The sequence below is a fragment of the Anser brachyrhynchus genome (assembly GCF_964034855.1).
Source record: "Anser brachyrhynchus genome assembly, chromosome: 19".
Taxonomy (NCBI): domain Eukaryota; kingdom Metazoa; phylum Chordata; class Aves; order Anseriformes; family Anatidae; genus Anser; species Anser brachyrhynchus.
Genome location: NC_137712.1, coordinates 5,139,525 through 5,164,409, shown reverse-complemented (window position 1 = coordinate 5,164,409; position 24,885 = coordinate 5,139,525). Strand labels below are relative to the sequence as shown.

General features: G+C 52.8%; 1 protein-coding gene and 1 long non-coding RNA gene across 12 annotated transcripts in view; one reads left to right on the top strand and one right to left on the bottom strand.

Moving 5' to 3' along the window:
• Window positions 1-24,309, top strand: part of NTNG2 (netrin G2) — a 47,743-nt gene extending 23,434 nt beyond the window's left edge. Inside the window, exons 4-14 of one of the 6 annotated variants that reach the window (XM_080562249.1) lie at window positions 9,342-9,514; window positions 11,212-11,238; window positions 13,168-13,314; window positions 16,104-16,172; window positions 18,088-18,162; window positions 19,297-19,371; window positions 19,896-19,961; window positions 20,413-20,487; window positions 22,111-22,278; window positions 22,692-22,826; window positions 23,172-24,309. In XM_080562249.1, the coding sequence (XP_080418375.1) occupies window positions 9,342-9,514; window positions 11,212-11,238; window positions 13,168-13,314; window positions 16,104-16,172; window positions 18,088-18,162; window positions 19,297-19,371; window positions 19,896-19,961; window positions 20,413-20,487; window positions 22,111-22,278; window positions 22,692-22,826; window positions 23,172-23,395 (1,234 nt within the window). In that variant the 3' untranslated portion in view covers window positions 23,396-24,309. The remainder of the gene's footprint in view (window positions 1-9,341; window positions 9,515-11,211; window positions 11,239-13,167; window positions 13,315-16,103; window positions 16,173-18,087; window positions 18,163-19,296; window positions 19,372-19,895; window positions 19,962-20,412; window positions 20,488-22,110; window positions 22,279-22,691; window positions 22,827-23,171) is intronic. The other 5 variants (XM_080562251.1, XM_080562250.1, XM_080562252.1 and 2 more) reach the window with 5 other exon arrangements.
• Window positions 272-21,984, bottom strand: LOC308180485. 6 transcript variants are annotated; one of them, XR_013940970.1, is made up of 4 exons: window positions 21,539-21,984; window positions 13,496-13,591; window positions 6,751-9,177; window positions 272-6,112 (listed from the first exon to the last, which is right to left on the bottom strand). It is a non-coding gene; the product is annotated as an uncharacterized lncRNA (long non-coding RNA). The 6 variants fall into 6 exon arrangements; XR_013940971.1 differs by lacking the exons at window positions 13,496-13,591; window positions 21,539-21,984 and adding an exon at window positions 13,291-13,425; XR_013940972.1 differs by lacking the exons at window positions 13,496-13,591; window positions 21,539-21,984 and adding an exon at window positions 9,313-9,433 and having other exon boundaries at window positions 6,751-9,210.
• Window positions 24,310-24,885: the final 576 nt, after the last annotated feature.

Here is a 24,885-nt window from a genome sequence, read left to right as displayed (position 1 = left end):
TGACCCATGGATGTCTGTCTCTGCAGAGCCCTTTATGTTTTCCATGTGCCTTGGGCAGGATGTGCCCCTTCAGCATTTTTAGTTCCTGGCTGTGCTGGTGAGATCCTTCGTAACTCAGCATCTTGCTGGCTGTCAGTTGTCTTCCTTCCCCCCCGTCCCCAAACCCCACCATCTTCTGAACTCACTGGCCAAATTTAATACCATATAATAGCAGCAGAGATTGCTTTGAGGGAGAAAACAAATTTTGTGAAATTTGTTTTCTCCACAGAAATTTGTTTTCCCCACAGATTTTGTGAAAAGAGGCAAATAGAGCAGGGGAGGAAAGCCGGGGAGGGGGCGGCACAACCCCTACGAGACATCAGAGACTCCACAGCCCTGGGACAGCATTGGCAATGACGCTCAGACCGCAAGCGTCCGGTGGGAGCTGCAATGCTGCATTTTTTCTGGGGCCAGACCGAGAGGGGTTCGGGTTTGCCGGCTGCTTTTGGAGGCCTCCCTCCGGCGCTGGCACGCCGCCCGCGTGGCCAGCTGCCCACGGCTGCTGCAGAGCAGCGGCTCCTGCTCACCTCCACTGCCAATGCAGCAGGGCCTCTGGGAGGAGAGGGCTTTCCTTGGCTGGGGACAAAGAAAACTCTGAAATCGGCTGCTTCTGGCCCAAACTCCAAGCGCTGAGCTATAGCAAGACCCAGCTTGCCCCCGCTCTGGCTCTCCCGGCTTGCTGCAGGCTCCCAGGAGAGGTGATCGCTCCTCCCGGAGAGGCGGACAGGGAAGGAGTCGATGCCTGTCCTGGGCTGACTCCCCCAGCACCGAGGGGCAAGCGACTGAGGAGCTGTGGATAAGTGGTGTGTGAGGTGGAGAAGCTTTGTGTGAATTCACTCTGCTCCTGTGATTATTCCAGTCCCAGCAAGCAGAGTTTTTTTGCAGGAAAGCAATCTAATTCGAGCTGTAAGCAAAGCCAGTTACAGTGCAGGGACTAAAACCAAATTAAATCTTCTGTGTGGCTCAACAAGGGGTGGGTTAGAGAGAGGAAGAGAGGAGAAATCAATGTGAGCTGCTCAAGGAAGGGCTGAGGCAGAGCGGGGAGGGCTGGGGACGTGCGATGCCTCTTGCAGCACACGAGAGCAGACCACATATGAGCAGCGGGAAGAGAGTGTGCAGATAAAATGGGGTGTGTTATTAGGGATTCACCACAGGGGTCACAGAAAATGCGAGGGAAGATGATTACGAAGAAATAAAGGCTCAAAGACAAAAAGCAGCACGAAAATCCCAGCTGGAGAGCAGAGGAGCCAGGGACCAGGAGCTGCAAGCAGCCCAGGGCCAGCAGAGGAGCAGTGCCCGGCTGCAGTACATGGCAGCGGAGGAGCAGGGCACGGTCGTGGCCCATGGCATTGGAGGAGCAATGTGGCATCACTTGTGCCCCTGCACGGCAGCAGGATTTGGGCAGACAGCTGTCAGTGCCTGCACAGCGATGAGGGACTCGTGGCAGCTCATTTCCAGTTGAAGTTCACAGTCAAGGGAAGAGCAAAAGTCGTTGCTCTCAGAGCAGACCGTGACCCCGAGGGGGGGGTTCTCATGCTACAGCCCCAGCTGGAGGGTCCAATGGGGTTTCTCTGATCCCCTGGGCCTGCCTGGGACCCCCTCCTTCGTGCCTCTGCTTTTCACCAAGGGAAACACCTCGCCACAACCTCCCAGGGCTTGGCAGAAAAGCAGAGTGAGAAGGAGTAAAGGACGTGGGGAGAAGGGGAAGGACTTTGCTGCCTTCCCCCCTCCTGTAGGCTGGATCAAAGGGGGCTCGAGCTTGGCAGGATCTCCAGAGGGTCTGGTGGATCCTGAGGGTCACGGCTGGGTGCTGGTGCAGTGGGCTGGTGCTTCAGGGCCTCCTCTACCCGCTCCATCCGCATCTCCTGCAACCTCAGCCAGGTCCTTTTCTTTGCCCAGGGATGAGTTTATTTTTACTGTCTTTCTTCTTCTTGGTATCTAATTTTTTTTTCCCTTACATCCTGTCCCTATTGATCTGCAGAGTAACTGGAGATACAGAGGAGTCAGGACAGGAATAGACACAAGCAAGCCCTTGGCCTGTGTGCTTGTGCGTGTGCCAGGCGTGGTGGGGAGGGGAAGCAGAGAGCCTTTTCCCCGCAGATCTCAGTTCACTGCTCAGTTTTCTGCTTGGTGCAGCAATGAGCTCGGTCATCTTCTCGAGAGCAGGTGAATGAGCTTTTCCTGGCTGCCAGGCCTGGCGGACGGTGTGATGAAAGCCACCGGTTCTGTTTCCATTACACGCCACGTCTCTTTGGAGTAATTTTCTCCCCTTCATAACGTCAGTCACCGCAGTGCTCAGCGGGGCACGCTCCATCACAGAGACATTAATAAGCCATAATTGAAGTTAATGTGCCATGGCCAGGACACATGGATCCAGTTAGGAGAAATCAGATTGAGCAGAAGTGAATCAATTTTAGGCTGATTATTAAGATTTTTCTCCTTCGCCTTCCTCTGCTCCGATGCATGCTCTGTCCATCTGTCCTGCCAGTGATGAGCATCCCCCGAGAAAGGCAGGAGGAGGGAGCGATACTCACCACCAGGCAGACCCATGCAGCAGTGCCTCACCTCTAGGATGTGCTCAGGTCAGAGGCACCAACAAGATGAGGTTTCAAGTTTTGTAATGGTATTTCTTTCACTCCCTTCACCAACTGCTCTTCTTAGGGTTTCATCGGCATCTTTTTTGCTCTCACAAATGAGCTGAAGGGAAAGGCCCTCTGGTCTCCCCTGCTTTTCCCCTCAAGCAGTCCCGATGCTGTGCTTGCAGATGTGCTCCGGGAGGCTTCGCTCTCCGCATGAGTGGGAGCAGTGAGCTTGTGCTGGTGGAGCAGAACGAATTCTCCCAGCCCTTTATCCTGGCATCAACGGCTGGGATCAGGCACTCCAGCCCTGGAGGATCACAGCTATCCCCCAAAGCACCTCCGCCAATAAATCGAGCTGGTTAGCTGTCAGTGGTGCCCACACACCGTACTCTTTTCTGCCTTCTCAGCAGCTCTGTGGAGATGCGGTGATGCTCGATGCTGTTTTGCTGTTAAAGATGAACAGTTCCTGCTCAGCCCAGGGGCTGCCTTGTGCTTCTGTCGTCCAAGCCAGTGCAGTTGAATCAGCCTGCTTCCCCCTGCAATCACAGCTCAGCTTGAGCTGAGGGTGCCTGTCCCCAGGCTGCTCTGCCCTGCTTGGAAGTTCCTCAGTCTCATCAACCTTGATGAATTTGTTGGAGAGCATCTAGCCATAGAGGTTTGCAATCTTGTCTGACAAGACTCTCTGAAAGGAAGGAAAATGCAAATGTGTTGGGCAATTTTTTGCAGGGACACTTACATTTTACATAACAACAGAAGCCCAAGTTGAACACTTTTCCGTGAGGACGGGGTGGGACCTGGTGGCTGCATGACTGCTGCATTGCAGAAAGGGGACACACAGCAACCTCAGCTCAATGATCTGTGAGAGCATGGATTTTCCAGAGCTGATCATGCCCAGCCCCGTTTGCAGGAGTGTGGCCCCAAAACAATCCACAGGCCCACCCAAACATCCCCGAGAACCGGCCCAGCACATCTGCAGCTCCCAGCCAGCCTCTGTCCGTGCTCAGCAGCTTCGGGAAGACCATGAAAACCAGGACAAGGACAGCCCATGCCTGTCCCCACAGCTCCTGGCAGCCAGGCGTCGGGTCCCGGGAGGTAATGGCATCCTCGTGTCAAGGACGGCCAAGTCTGCGCCAACGGCAACGCGGTCCTCAGCCCGTCCTCGCCTCCACGCTGGGCAGCCCCCGAGAGCTGGAAGGATGAATTTCCCTGGCACTCACCCAGGCTGGAATTAGCTTCAGTTCAAGCAAAACCTTGCTCTTGGTCATATAGTTAAATTAAGTTAATGCATAGCAACTGTTTGCTTGGCTTTCCTTGAGTCTTGTGAAGAGTTTTACCTCCACTGCAGCAAGATGGAGGGGAAGGGAGGCGGTTAGGGAGAAACCCAGAGAGCTCCCCCCTCACCGAGATACTTGTGACACTTTGTCAATAGCCGGAGACAGATGTCCAAGGTCCTATTACCAGCTCCTGGCTTAGTTTTGTGAAGATTTTTATTTCCCCCCCCGATTTTGTTGCCGAGTTGCGTCCGGCCCTGAGCAGATAATAGAATTTCTTCGATAGACTGAGAAGGTGATGTATGTTAAAGCACTTAATATAAAGAGACTTCTACAGGAGCCCAAATTCAATTTGGCCAATGAACTCAATTGCAGGCATTATTGCATTCCAGGAGAAAGACCAAGAGCATTTATACACATTACTCTGCAAATATTTATGTTCATGTATCCGTGTGATGTCCTCTTCACCCTTCCTCCCTTCTGTCGCCCGACCCCCTGATGGGGAAGCTTGGGTTCGTGTTTGCTTTTTAAGACAGCTTTGAATGTAAATAACGTTCCACCAGTCAGCAGGATCTTGACAGCTGGTGAGTGTCAACTTATTTAAAATAAATAGCCACTCGAATGGGAACAGCCAGCTAGCATGCTCTCCACTTTGGCATCTTTTAAATTGTCTCCTCTTTGTAACCCAAACCTCAAATCATTTCGAAGGGCAGCGAGCAGGGTTCCTCCCTGCTGGGAGGACTCATCAGTCCCCACCACACAACCAAAAGCAAAAACCCACAAGGAAAACAAACCACTCACAACATGTCCCTCTGACCTAACCCAAGGAGTTTTTTTCTCAGTTTTTTGGCTCTGCAAAAAGCAGCAAAACCCAGAAGCCTCCCTCCCTGGCTTGCACTGAAAGGAACAGTGCATTAAGATGGCTCATCTGCCCCATTCAGGCTCTGAACCACAGCTCAGTTACACTCCCAGCTCCGGTCCTGGGATGAATGAGCTGTGTTTGCCCCGTTCTGCGCTTGGCAGGGCCCTTTCAGCCCTGCTCTGGCCCAGCCTCTGCCTGAATGATCCCCAGCAAAACGAGTCCTGTGACCACCCTCCCCAAAGGGACAGTGCTTTGTACATGGTCCGGCCTTTAGAAGCTATTTTCACTTACTTCTGCACACACAGATGGGCCAGAAGCAATCCAAGCTCAGCACCCGTTATGCTTTGCCCAAAAGATTGGCTCCACGCTTTTGCTGAGCTGCCAAGACGGTTGCAAAGGAGCAGGTAAAAGTGGGTGAGTCGTGGCCAGCCAGCTGCCGGAGCACGCTGCAAGCAATGGCTGGGGATAACAATAGAGAGAGGGGGGGAAGAGTTATTCATGTCTCCCCGAGAGCTGAGATCAGTTGAAACACCATTTTCCTCGGGGATGGAGGGGAAAGAGCTCCCTTCAAACACATCTTCCCGTGAGACTCATTAAAGTCTCATCAATTACAGTGAGAGCAAACAATTCAGGGGAAAGCTATCATAATCCTTCCTTTGGATGGCAGTCATTAGCAGCTTTCCCCGCGAGCTGCCTCCCCCCAACGCCAGCTGGGGTAAGCAGAAAGCAAGCAGGGGGGCACCACTGCCAGCCCGGAGCATCGGTGGGGGGGGAGAGCAGGAGCCCAGTGGCCTGGGAGCCAGCAAGAGGGGTCCCTGCAGTGTCCCTGGGCCACCTGGCCCTGCAGCAGCATCCTCCCTTTGAGCACGGGGTGGAGATCATGGCATGAGCTGGACTGGAGGGAGACTTGGCAAGGGAGGTGGTGGCCCTCTGTAGTGGCTGCCCAAAAAGGTGTCTCTTTAGCAAGAAGTTCAGGAAGAAGACGAACAGAGAGATGTTCTTTGTCTTTTTCTGCCTACATTTCCTGCTTTGCAAAATGCAGTTATGGACAAAAAAAAAAGAGGTTGTAAAACACATAAGGACCCTTGGAAGAAAAGTGAAGGGCTGAGAAGTCTTTAAAAATTATTTCAAAAGTCATTGTTAGTGAAAGCTCAGGGTGGTGGCTGCTGTCCCGCTCCCAGCGCGGCTCCTGCAGGTTTGCGGCACTCACCCGCAGGCTGTGCCTCCTCTCAGAGCCTGCACGGGGCCGCATCCTTCCCTCGCAGACGGGCTTGGCACCAGAACGCCTCCAACCGCTTGCTGCTGTGACCTCCAGGATGCTGACTTGGAGAAATGCAGGGACGGTGAACTGTTCTTTACGACTGTTAAAAAAAAATAGGAAAAAAAAAAAAAGATACTTTCCTGTAAACTTTCCTTGGCTCTTCAAGCTCCTTCTTGTTCCCTGGTGGAGGCATTGGCAGCCTCCGACCACACTGCACCACTTCGAGGGGAAGGCAGCAGCTGAACGACCTGCACTGAGGATAAACTCATAAATACCCCGGTGTGCAACGTGTTGGGCCAAGCTTTGCTCTGGCAACTTCTGCTGAGGCACGGAGTGAGCCAGGTGTTTTAATGCAAAAGGCAGTTGTGTGTGCACCGACCAACAGCCCAGCGCGGGACTTGGGTGTCCCCAGGCCACTGAGGGTGCCCGTGGGTGCTGTGGCTCCTGCTGGATTTGCTCTCCTCCAGACTGTCACCCACGACATCTGCACCACACGTGGGCACCAAGAACCGGTGCCACCACTGCTACTCTTGAACCAGAGCCGGAGAGGACAAAAGCTAGCAGCTCTTCTGAGCCCCCTGCCTCAGCCCGAGCACCCCGCACTCAGCACCTTGCTGCCAGGAGAGCAGAGCCAGAGCAGCCTGGGACTGAAAAGGCCACCACCGCCTTCTGCAGCACACAGCGCAGGTGTCTGCCCCGCTGCTGCTCTTTAAGCCTCATTGCTAAGCAGCTCCTAACCTTTCCCTTCATCCTCTCTTTTCCTGAGATGGCTGGATGCCTGAGGAAGATGAGCAGAGGCAAGCAGGACAAGCAGCTCCCACCCAGGGGACTGGGCTAATATAATTTTCTCCCATCTTCACCAGCTGGATCTTGGCTGGGGAATGCTGCTGAGCACAGACCGTCAGCGGGCACACGTCCTTGGGCTGCAGGCCCAGAGGAGGAGGCAGAGGAGCCTGAACAAGGGGGGTTAACGCTGAGCACAAGCAGCAGGGAGGCCCGGATGCAGAAACCTTTGAGCAAGATGGGATTGGCAATGTGGGCCAGCTGTTGGCTATTAAATAATGCAGCCTGATTGATTGGTCTGAAAAGTGCTGTGTTGTGGGGTCAGCTCGCTGGGGTTATAGTTCTCTGCTTAGATTGATGATCCTCAGAGGTCGAAACCAGAAAGCAATTCCCTGGTAAAATTGATCCTTTGGATAACGAAACTTTTGCACAGTGGCAACAGGCTGAGCAGTGAGAAATAGGTGACCCAGGCAAGAAGGACAAGAGGCTGCCTCTGCTTTCTCTTTATTTAATTTTCCTTGTTTACACCAATTAGGGAGCGAGGCTTCTCTCTGGAAAAGCTGTGCTTGCTGGCACAGGAGCAGGCAGGCACCTTTTCAGGGGCAGGAGGAGCTCAGCTGAGGCTCCCCAAAGCTGTTGCTCTGACTCAGAGCCCAATGCGGTTGTGGTGAGGCTCTGACCTGCTTTAACCTGTTCCCTTGCCTGCTCCCCTCCCTCCCCTTCTGTTTGCTAATTTTGAAGCGAGAGAAGGAGGCTGTGTTCGCTGGACTCTGAATAATTCAGAGCCAGGCTCCGCAGCAGCCGAGGGCTGGGCATCGCCTCTGCCAAAGGGCTGGGACAGCTCGGCTGAAATCCGTCCTCATGGGAGGCAGAGGGGACACGAAGCGGCTGAAGTACAGCATCCCTTGGGTGTGAGTGATGGCCAAAGCTGCTTCCTTCACCTGGCTGCTCAGGTCCACAGCCTGCGCACAGAGCAGGAGTGCTGAGAGGCTGCGAGTGCTTTTGGCCGTGACACGGCACCTCCAGCTCTGGTAGCATACAGACACCAATGGAGCGTGCTGAGCGTGTCACAGCCTCTGCTCCACAGACCCACTTCACTTCCCTCTTCCTTTTTAGAGACTGCAAAGCTCCCTCCCGTGCTTGGTCAGAGACGGGCAGGGCTGTACGATGGGAGCTGCTCATCCAGCTTACGCTTAGCTCCAACTGCGGTTTGCTAGAATTAAGGCCGGGGAGGGAGGAAAGAAAAAATCCTAAGCGAGGTCAGCGTGTCCAGCCATGCGTGAACGGGAGCACGGCAAAGGCGTGCTCGCCACATCAGGACGGCAGCTGGGAGCCTCCATGGGGGCTCCAAGCGGAGGGGGAGAGGCACCAAGCGCATGCGCAGCGCTGGCAGCTCAAAGGGACCCCGCTTGCAGCTCCCAGCCTAATCCACTTTGTTTATCCCCGAGCAGATAGAGCACAAGAAACAGGCCATGTCTCCTTCATCTTCTCTGTTTCATTTCCCTCAGCTCTGAGTCTCTTGTGCAATTAGCCCCGCAAAGCAGCACACTGCCTGGTCAGACCCCTCTGCCCACTCACGTTAGGTACAGCGTTACCATTTTGTAATGGTTCTGCTTGTAAGGGTGTAAATTATTACACCACGCACAAAGCAGTGAAAAACCATCACGCTGTGCTAGGGATCCACTGTCTGGAATGAAATGAGGAGGTTTGGTCCCCATAGTCTCTGTCTGATGGCCTGAACTAAGTCCTAGGAGTCGATAGAGCCACGTGTGAATTACGGGCTCAGCCTCTGTGCTCTGCACAAGTCACCTCCCGAGTTAGAGCAACAGGAATTACTGTGTGTGGAGATAATTATTCCCTGCATACTGCCCTACAGCTCATTAAAAGTTTCTTAATGCTTGCGAATTGCTGAACAGTGTTTTTTTTTGTTGCCTTCTCCGATGAGGCAGTGACTAAAAGGCAGGTTCTGATGGCAGCTTTTTCTCTGGATTAATTCGGGCATAGCGGGCTGGGGTTGCACTGAATGTAGCAGAAAGGGTTTGTGTTGTGTAGCTTCACCCCACAGGAGAAAACGCTCTTGGATTTAGCACACCGAGCAGGGGTCAGGGGGCTGAGTCGCACCAGAGTTATCTGTGCTCTTCCATCTGAAAGCCCAAAGCTGTCCCCTCTGCCTCCAATAAAAGCCTGCATCAGAGCAGAGCAGCCAGATTTCTGTAACAGACTGAAATATGTGCAACGCTTTACTGGGGTCTCAGATGGGACTCTGACTTACCGTTAAATGGTCTCTGCTACCGCAGCTGGATGGTGGGAGCAAAGTACCTCTCCTCTCGGAATAGAGGCTGCAGATCCACCTTGGGCATTGTAACCCCAGCACTGGATGCCCTGGGAAAACAGCAGAGTTCAGTAGAAAAAACCCTGCAGAAGGAACAGGAGAGGGGTAACAAGTCCAGCTTCACCACTACATTTTCATATCCACCGATTGCAATACATTGGGGCAAGGACAAGGCGCAGCAATACCTGACGCTTCCTCTCCCGTCTTCTTCCAGGTGTAAATGCAACCTCCACGCTAACCTGTGCACCTTCAAAGAGGGCAGCCTTCAGTGCGAGTGTGAGCACAACACCACGGGGCAGGACTGCGGCAAGTGCAAGAAGAACTTTCGCTCCAGGTCTTGGCGAGCAGGATCCTACCTGCCTCTCCCCAACGGGTCCCCCAACGCATGTAAGTAACCCGCGGGGAGCCAGCCCTGGCCGTGCTGCCACCTTGGGCTGCACAACGCCAATGGATGGGAGCAAGCTGTCATCTTCTTCTCTTCCTCAAATCAGTGTGTAGCTCTGCAGGGTGTTTCGGAAGGGAAATGAATATCTGCGTCCTGGTGCACAGAGAAATAAGAGACAAACTGGGTGGATACTAAGGTGGTTTCTTGGCTAGCGGCAGATGAGTGATGACTTTGTCTATGTCTGTACAAGTATGGGCCAAAATGTAGGTCTGTGGCTTTGTAGCAATGCAAATTATTGTCCCTTGGAGAAAATATTATTTGGCCACCGTAGAGCATTGGCTTTCACATAGCCCATGAGCTCAGTGATGGTGCTGCTCAGCTGCAGGAGCGCAGCACGGTGGATATCCTGGTTGATTTCTGGATCCCACTCTGTGTACATCGGCGTTTCAGGCAGGCGCCGAGAGCTGCAGTCCCTCTGCGCAGCTCCAGTCTCATCCAATTGCCTGCTGTAGCAACGCAGTGACAGAAGCAAAGGCGCGCAGATGAGATAAAGGATATATACCCACCATCGTTCGAGCAGGGGAATTGGGGCAGGAAACATCACAGATGAGCCAGTTTCTCCTGGGTTTCTGTCCGGTCCACATCAGCAGACTTGTTTAAATGTCACAGAGCCACAGTAGCCCCTTCAGCCTTTCAAGCAGCAGCTTTGAGCATTACCAAAGAGAATCTTTTCCCTCCCTCCCCCCAAATTTTTTGAAAGATTTATGTGCTTTAAGATGATCAAAGCTGAAATTCAGGCTTCGAAGGCCGTGACAGGAATGTTTTGTGTGTGCCAGGGATGGTAGACAAGCAGGTTCTTTGAAAGGGAACGAGCTTGTCAGCTACCACCAAGCGGCTGCATCATTTCAAAGGAGCCTGGGAGAGTTTCTGGTGTTGACAGGCACAGACATGCTGTTCTCTCCCTTTCCCTCCCCTCCGTTCCTTGTGTCTCTTCCTATTTCTTTTTCTCCTCTGCTCTTTTTTCTCCCATTCATCTCTCTTCCCATCTGTCAGTCTTCTGTCTTTCCCCCAACTCTCTCTCTGTCGCTTCCTCCTCCCCCATTGACATCCTCTTCCTCTGCAAGAGACACCGTTCTCCGTAGTCCTCTCCTCTTGGTGGTCCTACCTCTTCCACCACTGGCCCTCTGCTATATACTCCTGCCAAGCTGAAGCTTTCCGTGCCTTGAATGGCAGGCTTGAAAACAGTGGCTTTGCAGTCTCCTGCTGATTGAGAGCTGCAACAAGAAGGGCGTTCAAACCTCCTCACTCGCTGAGACCTGCCCGGCTGCAGCAGACTGGTTCAGACCCTACGGTCTGTACTTAGCACAGGGAACCTCAGCGTGCTTTGTCCTTTGCTGGGCCTCAGTGGTAGGTCAAGGAAATGGCTAACAGAAAAACCTATCAGCCAGGACCAAGCTGTTTTTTCTTCCCCAGGCAAAAGGCTTGAGATACCAAGACCCCAGACGGCTCTGTCTGGTTGTCTCTGTGGTCTGAGAAAAGCAGCTTTGTAAGATGTTGCAGCAAACTGATGTAACTATGAGCAAGACCCCTGCTAATTAATTGCTGTTTGGTCCCACGTTGTATTATCTGTTTGATCTTCTGTTGGTATCAGAGACAACAGCATCCTGCTTCCAGTGACCACGCTTCTTGTTTTTTCCAGGTGCAGCTGCAGGCTCAGCCTTTGGCAGTAAGTAAAAACATAACTGAAATGCTGGCATTTAACACCTCGGTGCATGGTCCTTGTGGATGTTACTAGGAAAAAAAATGGTTATTTTCTGTCCATTACCATTTTCCAGGCAATAAGTCTTCCCTAATTGTGCCTTATTTTCCATCCTGTCAAAGAGTCTTATATTTTCTTTCTTTGACTTCAGTAGCCTCATTTTGCTTCTTCCTCTGGCATGGTTTCCCCCCATGAGGTTCGTTAGAATGGCAGCCGGAAAGGAAATAAAAAAAGACTCTTCAAAAACACCAGTGCTCGCTGTGAACTTTTCCCCCCCGTATTGCAGACTTCTGCTCTGAGAAGGAGCTGGGTTTGAATTATTTGACATAGCACCCAGGCTGGGTCACCTTGGGCTATCTGTAAAAATACATATACAGTATGTGTATGTCTGTATGTACACGACACGTGTATGTATATGAACATACGTCTATGAAGTGTCTGCAGCAAAGAGTGGGGAGCTCAGGAGGGATTTCTCTTGAAAGACTGATGGAATAATAGGACTCCTTATTTAACGAAGCTGGAGGTAGTTTGTTATCAGAGAGCCTTGAGTTTTGGGCAAGGAAGCTTGGGTTTGAGTTTTGTGGCTCAGAATTAGGCCTCCAGAAGAAACAAATTGTAGAGCTGAATGAATACCGAGTTCTTCAGTTTGCAGGCAAGTAGAAAGAATTGGAGGAGGAATACTTTCAGATAAACTCAAATGCAATTAAGAAAAATGCACCTCATTGAAAACTGGAGGACAGTTTTTCTGGGTAAATGAAGCATATTTAGATTTTGAGTAATTACATTTTAAAAATTCAAATAAGAACTAGGAGTCTCCCTTAAGGAATTTAGGATTTTAAAAAAATGCTGTAACAGTCCAAAATATTCTTTGCTTTTCTGGTCAAAAACATTTTGGCAATTCTTTCTCCCTTTTACACAGCTTGGCATTCTCAGCTCTGCATTTGTTTCACTGGAAAATGTTTCCCATCAAAATTTTCTGCCAGGATGAAGCTGGGGGTGTGCTTAGAGCAATGTGCAGAAAGCAGACAGGAGGGATTTGTAACCAAGGCCAGTTAAGGAGAGATTATTTAGCTTGCACAGGAGACTAGAAGTGACCTAAATTAAGTATTTAAACTAGCTCAGGGCTATTATGAAATTAAGCACAATAATCTGCATGAAGCAGTGGGACAAACAAGGACACAGGGGCAGCAGGTGTAAGTTAAGCAGGAATTTGTGCTCCACATGGTATTTTAGTCACGGCTGTTACGGCAAGCACGGTGCGACAGGCACCGCACCCAGGAGCGCTCCTGCTCAGCGCCGCGGCGACTTGCAAAGTTAAGCCAGCAATTAATTTGCCGTGTGGAACGAAGGACGCCAGTGGAAATGAACAAACGGCGACAGCACGGGTTGATATCGCCGGCGCTGAGTAGCTCAGTGCCTTTAGGGGGTCAGGAGGGAGTTGTGCTGCTCGCCACGCTGGGGTAGGCCCGGCTCTGCCATCTGGCACGGAGACGTCAGCGAGCGCGAGCCCACCTTCAGGCAGGGCGGCCTGCGGGCCCTGCTCTTCCCTTCCCTCCCCACCTCTGCAAGGCGTGCTTTCTTTTCCCCTTTTCGAGCTTAATTGGCAATTAGTTTATGACAGAGCTGTAAGTATTTAAGCCAATATCTGCACCAACAGAGTAAGCTGATGCAGCCACAGCCTCCAGCCCCTGCATACACGCACGCAGCGCTTGCTGCATCCAGCGTCATCAAGCCGCCATCGCCTTAATCCTCAGAAACCTCCCGGTGCCCCAGTTGTAACCACGCTGAGAAATCGGTCACCAGTTCAGCCTGAGCAGCAGCAGCCTCACAGGCTGGCAAAGAAACCTTCCACGCCCCATCAGTAAGTGCCTCCCACCTCTTCTCTTTGCTTGCTAGCATTTGAGCGACCGCAGCGGGTTACCACCGCAAAAACGACCACCGCAAAAACCACCACCACCACCACCACCCCCACCAGCACCACTACCACCAGCACCACCACCACCACCAGCACCCCCCTACCTGCCACCACCACCACCCAACCAGGTGGGTGCCACGCTCCCTGCTTTGCCTCCACCACTGGGCTCCTCTTTTTGGCTTCTTCCCCCGCCAGCTCCTCTGGTGACACTGGGGACCGTGTGGGGCTGCTGTGTCGGTGGGCCTGGTTATCTGCACGTTAGACCAATATGGGGCATGGATAAAAATCACCCTGAAAAGGTTCACATACCTCAGCCTCTGGGCAGTCCCAGTTTGCTTTATCCCCTTTTCAGTCCAAGGGCACTTTGACATTTGCATCATGAGCTAGGAGCAAGCGTTGTTGTTCCTAAAACCACAAAGCCAGCCATTTCAGGTCCACCTCAAAGCCCCAGTCCATGAGACAACCACGCAACGGGTTAACATCCCTCCTCACCAACCAATCTCAGTTTACTGTTGCTCTGTTACCATCAGGGCAGCAAGAAGTGAAGCCAGGACTGGATGCGGGGGAAGCAACACTCTTCCCTTTTTTTCTCTCAAGTCTTTTTATTTTTTTATTTTTTTTTTATTTTTTTTTTTAAAGAAAAGGTTTTCAAATCTCCCTTCTAGAGCCACCTGGCAATATTGACCTGTACAGGGCTGGCACGGCTGCAAGAGATGCTCACTTACAGCTCCCACCACAAGGCAAGGGAGGAAAGCCATGAGGACTTCACTGTCCCACTGCAGGGAGAGACAAGCAGAGCTGTAACTCATCCTGCTCGGTCCCCGAAGCTCCGCACAGGATACCACAGCAGGCAGGACAGCTGCCCCAGTATCTTTGCTGGGTGCCGCTCCCAGAGCACAGTAGGGAAGGCTGGGTTGGGCTCTGCCCACCCTTGCACTCTCTCAGCCAGGAAAACTTCCCAAGGGGGAAGCCACAGACTGAGAGCAGGGCAGAGGCTTTGCTAAACCACCCCAGGGACCGGCCATCAGATCAAGGGACAAGCTGGCTCCATCCTTGCTGGCTCTCCAAACCCTGCACCGAGTCCCTGTACCAGACTCAAGGACTGAGCGCAGGCTGTTGCCTTTTCAAGGGCAGTGCTCACAGGGACGAGCCGCACGCTAAAGCTCTCCAAGTGGCAGCTGCACAAGAAGCAAGGGAGCGTGTTGGGGGCTGGAGCTCGCACACGCCTCCAACACCCTTTCCTAATTTCTGAAATCACCCCGTGGAGGAAAACCTTTGTGCTTTTTCCCAGGGTTCCACCTTCCCTCCCCTGTGAACAAGGAGACATCGTTTTCACTTTTCTTTTGGAAATGAGCAGATAAAACTTAACAGCAGGACATTTTTTTAAGCTTCTCATGGGGGAATTAGACACGCATTCCTCCCATTGCCATGCTTTCTGGGCCTGATATTTCCCGGGAGGACGTTTTACACCCACAGTATGTTAGTAACAGTCTGTCTGGGGGAGCTGCCAGAAGCCAGTCAAAGGGATGAGGAAACTTGATTGCATGTTTATGCAAATACAGCTATATTCATGGAGGTACCCTGCTTGAGTAGTTAATTGGGAAGCCGGGGGTTATCTCCAACTTCCATGGAGCAGGAATGACCCCAGGCAAAAGAATTACTATCTTCTTATCTGTTAAAAAGTGCTCCTCACCCAGGTACACGACATAGACGTGTGTGAGGAGGTTGTCTGCCACCCCTGCTCCGCGCTCCCGTCATCACCACGTCCCCAGGCAGTGACGAGGAGCTGCATCTCCACCACGCACTTGGGGTCATGATTTTTATCCATGCTCACCCATAGCAACATTTTAGGTCTGTTTTTTTTGTGAGTGCTGTGTATACGTGGGTGGTGTGTTTAGTGTCCGTCTCATGTATGATTTGCAGCGCTCTGTCTTGCTTGTGTCATACATCTGGGGCGTGCAGGGAGGCACCTGTGTGGGGTTGGGGGCGAAGGGGGTGTCTGCCCAGCTGCTCCGGGCAACCTGGAAAACATTCTGAACTTCGGGATTTAGTCCTTCTCCTGCTTCCTGGCCAGAGCCAATGCATTCATTACCTAGCGTTAAGGGACAAATAATAATAATAATAAAAATCACAGAACAGCCACGGCATCCCTGGCTTTACAAGGGCAGGGCTGAGCTGAGCTGCTCGCCTCCACCCAGATCCCCAGCCTGGGTTTTTGCACAGCCAGGTCTCACCCCAGAATGGTGCATCTGGGATGGGGCAGCCCCTGGGGGGCTGCTCCAAATAAGATGATGCTCTGGGTCCCCCAGCAGCTTGGCAATAGCCAGACAGCGTTATCTGCCTCTGAGCATGGGTAGGGAAGCAAAGTACAGCCCAGTTCTACTCTGCTTTGAGTTTAAAAGAGTTGAGCAGAGTTTGCCCGATTCCTATCTTTGTGCAGAAAAGGAGATGCAGCTTTGGGTTTTGCAGCTGCCGTTGCCCCGTTATAGAGGCAGTCTGGTCTCCCTCCTCTACTCTGGCATTTGGGTCCCAAGACGTTCCTCCCCCTCTGGTCCTGCAAAATGTAAAGTACTTCTTTAAATACCATGAGATCCCAAAGGGCTCTGAATCGAACTTGCCGGGACCTCAGGGAAAACACCTCATTAAAAAGGTGACCCTTCCAGCTCCTGGCGAGATGCCCGTTTGCAGGAGGCGCAATAACCCCGAGCCGGGTAAGAATCCCCAAATGAGATACTCTGTCATCGCCTCCCTCCTGAATTTCAGAAGTATTAAACAAATCCCTCCTTCCTTTAGAGTCAGCTCAGCCAGATGGGCATAAAAAAAAATCCTGCTAGGGCCCTGCCCCATCACGGTGTTGTTTCACGCTCTAACATACGCACTGTCTTTTGCCCTCTGAATTTCTGCTTCCCACCATAAGCAAGCATCATCAGACCAGCCTCTGAGCTCGCTGCCTCTGTGCCCGTCAAAGAGAGACAGAAAAAAACAGGTATTTCAAGCCAGACTGATGTGTTTTTCCCTTCTCCTTCATGCCTCCGCACACTAGTGGGTAGCAGCAAGGCAGAAAGCAGCGTAGCACGTAGACTTAGAGGAGTAGATTAGATTTGGGTTATCTCTGGGTTGCATGGATCTGCTAGACATCTGCTTCCTTTGGCTGCTCGTGGTGTTTTCTGTGGTCAAGGTGGAGCTGTGGTCATATTCGTAGGACGCTTTTGTGCCCGTTCGCCTGTCATGCGGTGAGAGGGGGAAAGGATTGAGTTTATGGACACGGCCTGTGGTCTGAACGCAGTCAAGGCTGCCAAAATGGGGAGAACGAAGGGAAATCACAGTTACCCTAAGGAGGATGAATTAAGTGCTATTCTCATTTGCCTTCTGCAGATTTGTTATTTCTAAACCTTCCTTGAAGCCTGTGAAATTCTGCCTTGCCGTTTGTTACAATTTTCCCCACGTTCAATATAAGCAAAAGGAACTTTTTTCCTGCTTCCATTTACCTCCCCCTCCTTCCCCCCCCCCCCCCACCCCCCCAGCAGTTTGTAACCTGGCAATTCCAGCAGTGCCAATTTACCTCTGGGAAAACCAAAACCGAGCCCAGAAAAGTCATGGCACTGGATTAAAGAAAAGGGCTTTTCCAAGGTCCTTCCCCACTACTCCTGTGCTGTTTCCAAACATTACTTGCCCAGAGTTTTTTCCCATAAAAACTGATTTCTTGGTTCAATTTATTCTACTTAACCTGAAACCCACGAAGACCTAGTGTTTTCACCAGGGCTGATAAAAGACCCACGGATAAGACATGCCCAGTGCTTCCCATTTGTATGAAACGGGTCTGGGGCTGGAGCAACCCTCTCCCACTCCCAAAATGTAAAACTGTCCATTACTGTCACAGAGCTACAAGGGAAAGGTTCTCAGGATAATGAGCATTAATAATTTTCCTGGCTCTGTAAATGCGATCGAGTGGAGGTGTATGTGAATGACTAAAAAGCAAAATGCCTCCAGGGCTGTTTTTTATTGTGACTCTAATTAAACCCTTGCCAATTTGCACAGGGCTTTTTTCATATTCTCTTTAACACCATATTAATATCAATTGGTTTCCACTTTCCAGCTGAAAAGGACAACATCTATCACCTTCTTTTAGAGCTCGTCATTTTAAAAAAAAAAAGAGTTTTTTCTTTTTTATTCTGCATTGTTTATTATCCCCTTGACGAGGCTGGGAAATCACATTTCTCTCCTACTCGGGTTTGTCCTTTGAAACTTGGCAAGGATCAAGGAATTTTTTTTTCCTCCTCCTCCTTATGTTACCCAACTGGAGCTTGAAATTAATAATATGGCTTTTAAAATTTTATTCCTTGGTTTGTTTTCTAGCAAACCTGAAGATTGTTACCAATATTGAGGAGACGGGGGGGGGTATGGAGCCAGTGGGGGTGAGGGTTTGCAGAGAAATCAAACAAAAAGTGATCTATAAATTTCCTGCTGCTTTAATTCCTCTGCAGTGGCTTGCAAATTCTTTAAGTGGTATTTCCAAGGCAAGAGCAGGGCCTGAAGGAGAGCCTAGAAGTTTAAATTAGAAACTGGGACTTGGTGCCTCTATCATAAAATACCTGTGCTCGCTCTCTGTGTGGTGTTTAAAACAAAGCTCCTCAAAGCAGAGAAGGGTGGAAACCAGCCACCAAGAGCCCTTGTACAAACACACAGACCAAAAGCCACGCTTTCAGAGGGGGCTGTAACACTTGCACCAAGCAGGCAAGTCATGAAAACCTCCACGGCACTTGCTTGTAGGGACAGCCACAGGGCCGAGTTTTGTCCCCCAGAGCTCTGGCTCTCCATCAGAGAGAAGCCAAGCTCCTCGCTGGTTTCCAGCTCCTCCAACACACCTCCTAACACAGCTTTTCCTCTTTGATTGCTACAAGACTACACCAGCTTGTCAGCGGCTGCCCCGCTGCAAGTGGGCTTTCCCCCGGCCAAGGCTGGCACAGCATCAGAAGGTAGGAGACGCGTGGTTGAGCTGGGTCCTGCTGGCAAGTGGCCCAACACCCAGCAAATGCTTTAGTTCCTAGCTCCACATCTCTACTTTCCATGCATCTCTCTCCTCCTCCAGCCTGGGAGAAGCTCAGGGTTTGTCTGTGCCCTCCCCACGGCTGGTAATCCGGTGAGGCTGGATTGAGCCTCGGGGTTTATTCGCATACATGAAAGATGAGGACGATAAGTGGTACAGAAGATTGTTCTCAGCTTGCTGCTGGGGTGAACAGAGAGAACCATGGAAATCCTGTTGTCTCCCGAGACCAGAGTCTGTCTGTAGAGCAGAACAACTTTGTAAACAGATAGGCTCGTGTCCTGTACAGCATAGATGCCTTCTTACAGATTTCCTTGCTTCACATCTCCCACGTGTCTACCAAAGGCGAGCTGTGAAGCTCCCGGTGGAAACCTTGGGAGGCTTCGTGCTGACTGTTGAGGCTGAAGTTTCTCCTCCTCAGGGTTCCCACTGGCATGCTTTGGCAGTCGCCTGTTGGTGCTCAGCCCCCTTTTTCCAGCTGAGGTGCCAGTAGCTAGCTCCCCCAAGGACAGTAGCACCCCTTCCAGTGCAGAACAACTGAAGCTGGGCCCAGGACATCTGGAAGTACTCAGCTCGGGGGCACAAAGTGCTGAAACCCAGGCTCTTTGGAACTGCTGTGCTTTTGGACCTCTCTAACCTCAGAGAGAGACAAAATTATGTTTCGTATAGTAATGAGAGATGGGTCTGCCCCACATGCATCCATGCCAGGTAACGCTGACGCTCTGTGCTGAGCAAGGGGGACTTCTGAGCCTTGACAGTGGTCCGCAGATTTAGCATCTCTCCACACTTGTGTAATATAAGAACCACATGCCAACACTCACCTTCCCGGCAGCTCCTATGCCCTCCCCTTAGGAGTAGTTTCTCTGTCTCTCTTCATACTAGAGGGTTCTGATTTCCAGGAGACTTGTCTCTCATCCCTGCCTCAATGCATCTTCAACCACACACAGCTCCCCAACCCGCTCTAGAAACCTGCCTAGAACTTCTGGTCCCTTTGTCACCTTTTTAAGCGAGCGAGCGCAGGATCTGTATTAAATCTGGTGTTCTTTCTACCTCACGCCCCCTTAAGCTGTTCAGGGCCCAACAAATGCAGCAGCCCTCGGACCTAAGCTGAAGCAACCAGAGCCTCCCAAGAACATTCGAGGTAAGGCCGTGGCCCTTTCCCAAGAATGAAGCATGACAGGTTTCTCCCTCAGTGCCCATCGGCCTGGACAACACGCCCATCCTCAGCATCTCCCAGCATCTCACAATCCGTTCTCCTCCTCAGAGGGTCTGGCCCAGCTCCGTTCTCCTCATCCCACCGAGGTCTTACTGGAGACGTTTTTGGGGCTGGCAGATGTGGATGGGCAGGACAGTCTGCCGTGGAGCTGGGGGGACCCAAAGAGAGCTGAGGAGGCCCCAACCCCGCAGCAGCCTCACAGTGACAACAGCACAAAATCCTCAAGCACCAAAACCCCAAACTTGCGTCCAGAAGCAATGACCTTTAACGCCTGCGCTGCCGTAATTCCCTGCTGCCTCGTACCATGCAGCAAAGGGCTCCCACAGGCACCATCCCGGCCAGGGGCAGCCACTTCTCCTGGTGGATTAGCCACCACCCAGCCCAGCTCGGTGGACTCTGGGGTTTTCCCCCCATCACAGCACTCAGATTTGTTGTATCGTCTCATGTAGTGGCCCCGAAGAGCAAAGCAGGGCGCACAGCGCACACTGCAGGCAAGAAGCACAAGAAGAAGCCAGGTAGGTGCCGGTGTGGGCAAGCGGGCTGGAGCAGCATGGGCCCTGTGGGTCCCCTCCTCAAACCATGCCTACACTTGTAGCGTTTGAGCTCATAGCTGTGCTCCTAGCAGCTTTTGGGGGGCCGGTTGGCCTGGCCCCCATCAAACCAAGGCCACAGCTGGTAGCTGTGTAGGGGGGACGTGTGGATGGCTCCTCTGCCCGGCACCCGGCTCCGAGCGTTGCAATATCACTGTGCATGGAATTTCTCATGCATCAAACTTCGAGGAGGGGAGAAGAAGAGGAGAAATTTAGCAGCTACCAGCTGTCTGGTGCAGAAATAGCTTGCAGCGCTGCCAGAGCGGTGTTCTTGGCTTGGCTCGTCATTGTTCTCGTACCAGAGATGCTCGAAGTAGTGTAGGACGCGAAGTGGTGCTAAGCGGTGAGAAAAAGCCTGTCTCTGATTTTTCTTAAGCATCCTCAAACATCTCCAAACTCATCCGGCTCAAACCAGACTCTGGCCCAGTGGCTCCTATCGAAACATATAAAGGTAAGGGGAAGGAGCGCGGCGCTCCGGGGCTCCCAGTCCTCGCAAGAGCGATGTGGTGCAGCAGCCACAGGCACACAGAAGACGAGGAGGGTTTGCCTATACGAGTCACGGGATAGCTGTACGTAAGAGAACATCCCTAGGGCAGAACGATGCTTGGGAACTGCAGCAGCCAGAAGTATTTGAGATGAAATTTGTTGGATATTGTCAAACAGTAGCTGTTTCACAGGGGGTCAGGATTACTACCATCTCAGCTCCTCCTCAGGCAGCTGCGAACCATGGGGAAACCTGTGCCCTGCTCCATCTTTCTGTCTTCATTTCATTGACACAGATCTCCTCCTCCAGTCCTCTGTGCATGCCAGCCCGCGTCCTTCCCTCCCATTCCTCTGCCATCCGTGAATGTTTAATGCAAGAGCCTGGACAGAAACCTCAGCTCTGAGCCTGCCTCTGCCTCCCAATGGCCGGGGAAGCTCAGACCTGCCTGACACTGGCTGACAACTGCTCACGATGTCCCCTGCCAGCTGGCTGGGACACCTCCTGAGCAGGATGGCAGTGCCACAGGGCAGCTAGCGTCCCTCTCCTCCTGCTTTGTCCTTTTAAACTCCCAGAAAGATCCATCATCCTGAACCTCACACTGCCAGCGCAGCAAGGTGCTCGTCATCCCGATTCAGAGTAATAAAAAGCAAACACAAGAAGCAAGTAATCAGATTCCTCTGGCTAGAAATTAAACCTGGGTGGTTGTTTTCCAGCACACGCCTGCAGCTGAGAGAGGTCAGCCCTGCATTCTGGGAACAGGAGCAATGCTCTGCTCACTGATAGCGCCCCATGCTGTGCCAGGCAGCCCTGGTCACCCCCTCATGCACTGGCCCACCACCCTTTGCAGAACCCCACACAAGCCACACTTCCTTGCACACACTCATTTTAAGCCCTAACACGCTCAGCCACAGCTGAGAGTCACCATACTTCACAACAGACGTTGATTGGGGAGGTACTACAGCAAGGGCGACACAGAAGGGACACAGGAGAAAAGGCCAGAGAGGCAGCCAGGGTTTACCTGAGCACGTAGCAGCTTCAGCTCCAGCGCAGCCTTGTCCAGGGCCTTCCCAGTGCTCTGCATGCCCAGCTCCTCCTTGCCACGGCCAGGCCGTGCCGTACCATGCCATAGCGAGCCAGGCCAGGCTGCCCCAGCACAGTGCTCCAGCTCCTGGAGCCCCAGCAGAGCCCCAACCCCGCACCTCTCCCTTCTCCTTCCAGGCACCAAGCTGGGCTCTGCTCATTAACGAGGCATCTCTTTAATTAACACCTGACACCACTCCACAGCCCCCTGGCTGCTGCTGTGATTATGCATTTCCTTGAAGAAACTGTGTCCTGGGGCCGGCTCCCGCCTGTCCGTACCCCTGCAGGGACAGACCACCCTGGCCCCACTCTGAGCAAGGGTCCCCAGCCCAACACCCCCCTGCAGCTGCAAAATACAGCCCCCAGTGCACTCACACAGCCCACACAGCCCCACGTAGGCAGTGACCTTTGCCTTTTGCTGGAGCAGAAGGCTCCTCCAGAGCCTACGGCTCCCCACCTCGCCCGCGAGCGAGGGTTGCCCTGGGCCCAGCTCTCTCCTCCTCCCCGCAGACTGCGAGTGCTACGGCCACTCCAACCGCTGCAGCTACATCGACTTCCTCAACGTGGTGACCTGCGTGAGCTGCAAGCACAACACGCGGGGCCAGCACTGCCAGCACTGCCGCCTGGGCTTCTACCGCAACAGCTCGGCGGAGCTGGACGACGAGAATGTATGCATAGGTGAGCGCTCGGGCGGCCTCATGCTGCGGGGTGGGCTTCGGTTCAGGGGGCGATGCATCCACCTGGGTGCTCCCAGACGACAGCAGCCATTAGAGCCTCAGCAGCGTGCCACGCCATCAATTTCCTGACAACAAAGCCCAAATAGCGTTTTCCAACTGGATTCAGATGCGTTGCTGTAGCAGGAGTTGCTCAGCTCTGGGTGGGGGTGGCTTTCATACCTGTGTTTGTGCGGTTGGACCCCCCCCCCTCACGCAGCCATGCCCTCCCAGCCCCTGGGCCATGCAGGCTCTCCCAGGGCCCTCCCGTAGCACACATCCAGGCTCTCCCAAAGTCCCCAGCACCTCCAAGGGGAGGGATCAGTGGGCACAAAGCCCGCAGGCAGCACAAGGCCTGACGGCGCTGTCTTTGGCCAGAATGTAACTGCAACCAGATCGGCTCCCTGCACGACCGCTGCAACGAGACCGGCTACTGTGAATGCAAAGAAGGTGCCACGGGGCCCAAGTGCGACGACTGCCTGCCCAACTACTACTGGAGGCAGGGCTGCTTCCGTAAGTACCCCGACAGCACCACGGGCATCCATACCGAGCCGGGGGCAGCGGGAAGTGGGCCCAGACGCAGGGGGGATCTCCAGCACCACCTGCTCGGCTGCCCTGCTCAGGCTGTGGGGTGAGCAGACTCCAGTCATTCCTCCCAAATCCCAGAAGCTTTGAAGTCTGCAGCCCCTCACTCTGTTCCTGCAGCCTTGGGACTGATCTGGCCCTGTGAGGGTTGGATAATTTAACCCCTGGGAGCCAGAGAAGAAACCCAAAAAGCTTTCTAGTTTCTGCTGCTGTCGAGGGGTTTAAGGCGCCGCAGGCTAACTCCCCTCACCTTCCCTCCCTCCCGTCCCATAGCCAACGTCTGTGACGAGGAGCTCCTGCTCTGCCAGAACGGCGGCACCTGCTACCAGAACCAGCGCTGCGTCTGCCCCGTAGGCTTCAAGGGGGTCCTGTGCCAGCAATCGCGGTGCGAAGTCGACAAAAAGGACTGCGACGGTGCCCCCAGCGCGCGCGCCGGCCTCGGCACCGTCCTCCTCGGCGTGCTCGTCCTCCAGCTGCGCGGCTTCGTGGACCTCTGAGGCCTGGGAGGAGGGAGCCCAGCCGAGGCACAGCACCCGAGGGACCCGGGGAGCCCGAGGTAATGGGTGGCTCTCCCCACCGGCTCCTCCGCCTTCCTTCACGCTAGGACTTGCACAACGTCTTTCGGTCCACTTTCCAAGCAGAGAGGTACGCAGAAAACCAGGGGCCGACTCCTACCCGCGAAACCATCCCGGCCGTGGCCGGGGCGGCCGCAGCACCGTGCCGGCTGCCGAGCAGCGGTGAGGGGACTGCACCAGTGCACACCAGTGCACACCAGTGCCGCGGCCCCGCAGGGACCCGTGGCTCATCCTTCCTCCCGCGCAGCGATGCTCCTTCCCTGCTCTGCACAGGGCAACCAGGGGCCACTAGGGCCCCGGTGAAACAGTGCCGCGACCCAAGGGATATTTTTTTTTACGATTAATTTATTTACTTTGGTATAGGCTGGGGTGTTCTTTCTGTTCCTTTTTTTTTAAAACCTTCTTTTAGTGTCCTGGTTTGAAAGAGCCTGTCGTGTTACCACCAGAGCCCCACCACACAAGAGGGAGGGAGGGCAGAGGGGGCTCTGGTCCATCCTTGCTGCATAGTCTCACGTCCCACTGGCGGCCAGGCCATCCACGTGCTGGTGCCTACAGCTCCAGTTGCTGCATTGATTTTGTATTTCATTGACGGGTTTTGTTTTCTTGCACTTAAGGAGAACATAGGGGGCCATTAGGCATATGGTATGCGAGGAATGCAGTGTCTTATCCACACATTTCCGTATAGTGTACGGTTTAAATACTTTTTTTTTTGGTAGAGACTTATTTTTCTTTGGATTAAATGTTATAAAAAAACACAACTTAAAGGGACGTTTTGCCATGAGCATTTGATTATGGTGTATTCTCCTACAGTAAAGCAACTATCAACTGCTGCTTGACCACCCCGTTTTCCTTTTTGTGTGCACAGTTAATTACAGGTAAAGACTTATTTTTTGATTCGTAACGTCCTCTTGTGTTTTCTGAGCCACTACCAAGGTGCACCACATGGTGAGGGAGAAGGGAGGGAGAGAGGGGTTGCTTCATCACTGAGAGCCATTAATTATTTCTCCTAATTACTTTGCTGAACTTAGGTTACACTACTATCTGCAGACAATGAACAAAGCCTGAATGATATATTAAGCGCCGGTCTTGTGCTGAAATGCCATTTCCAAATGAGCCTGCAGCAGAAGGCTGGAGAGGCCAGGGATATTTCTCCAGGGGGGGATCTCAGCTGTCCAACCCCGGTGCATCACCCCACAGAGCGGGTGCCATGCTGCAGAAAAAGCTGTTTATTTCAATATCTTCCAGCAGCCACAGCCAGGGACATCAGTGTAGAGCTCATAGAGAATCAGCTCATTTAAGGCTCGTAAACGTGCTGCTAGCAGAGGAAGCGTATGCAGTCAAGCATGTAAAAGAAGGCAGGAGAAACCCGAGACAAGAAATAAGGGAATTCTGTCAGAACAACAGGAGCATCA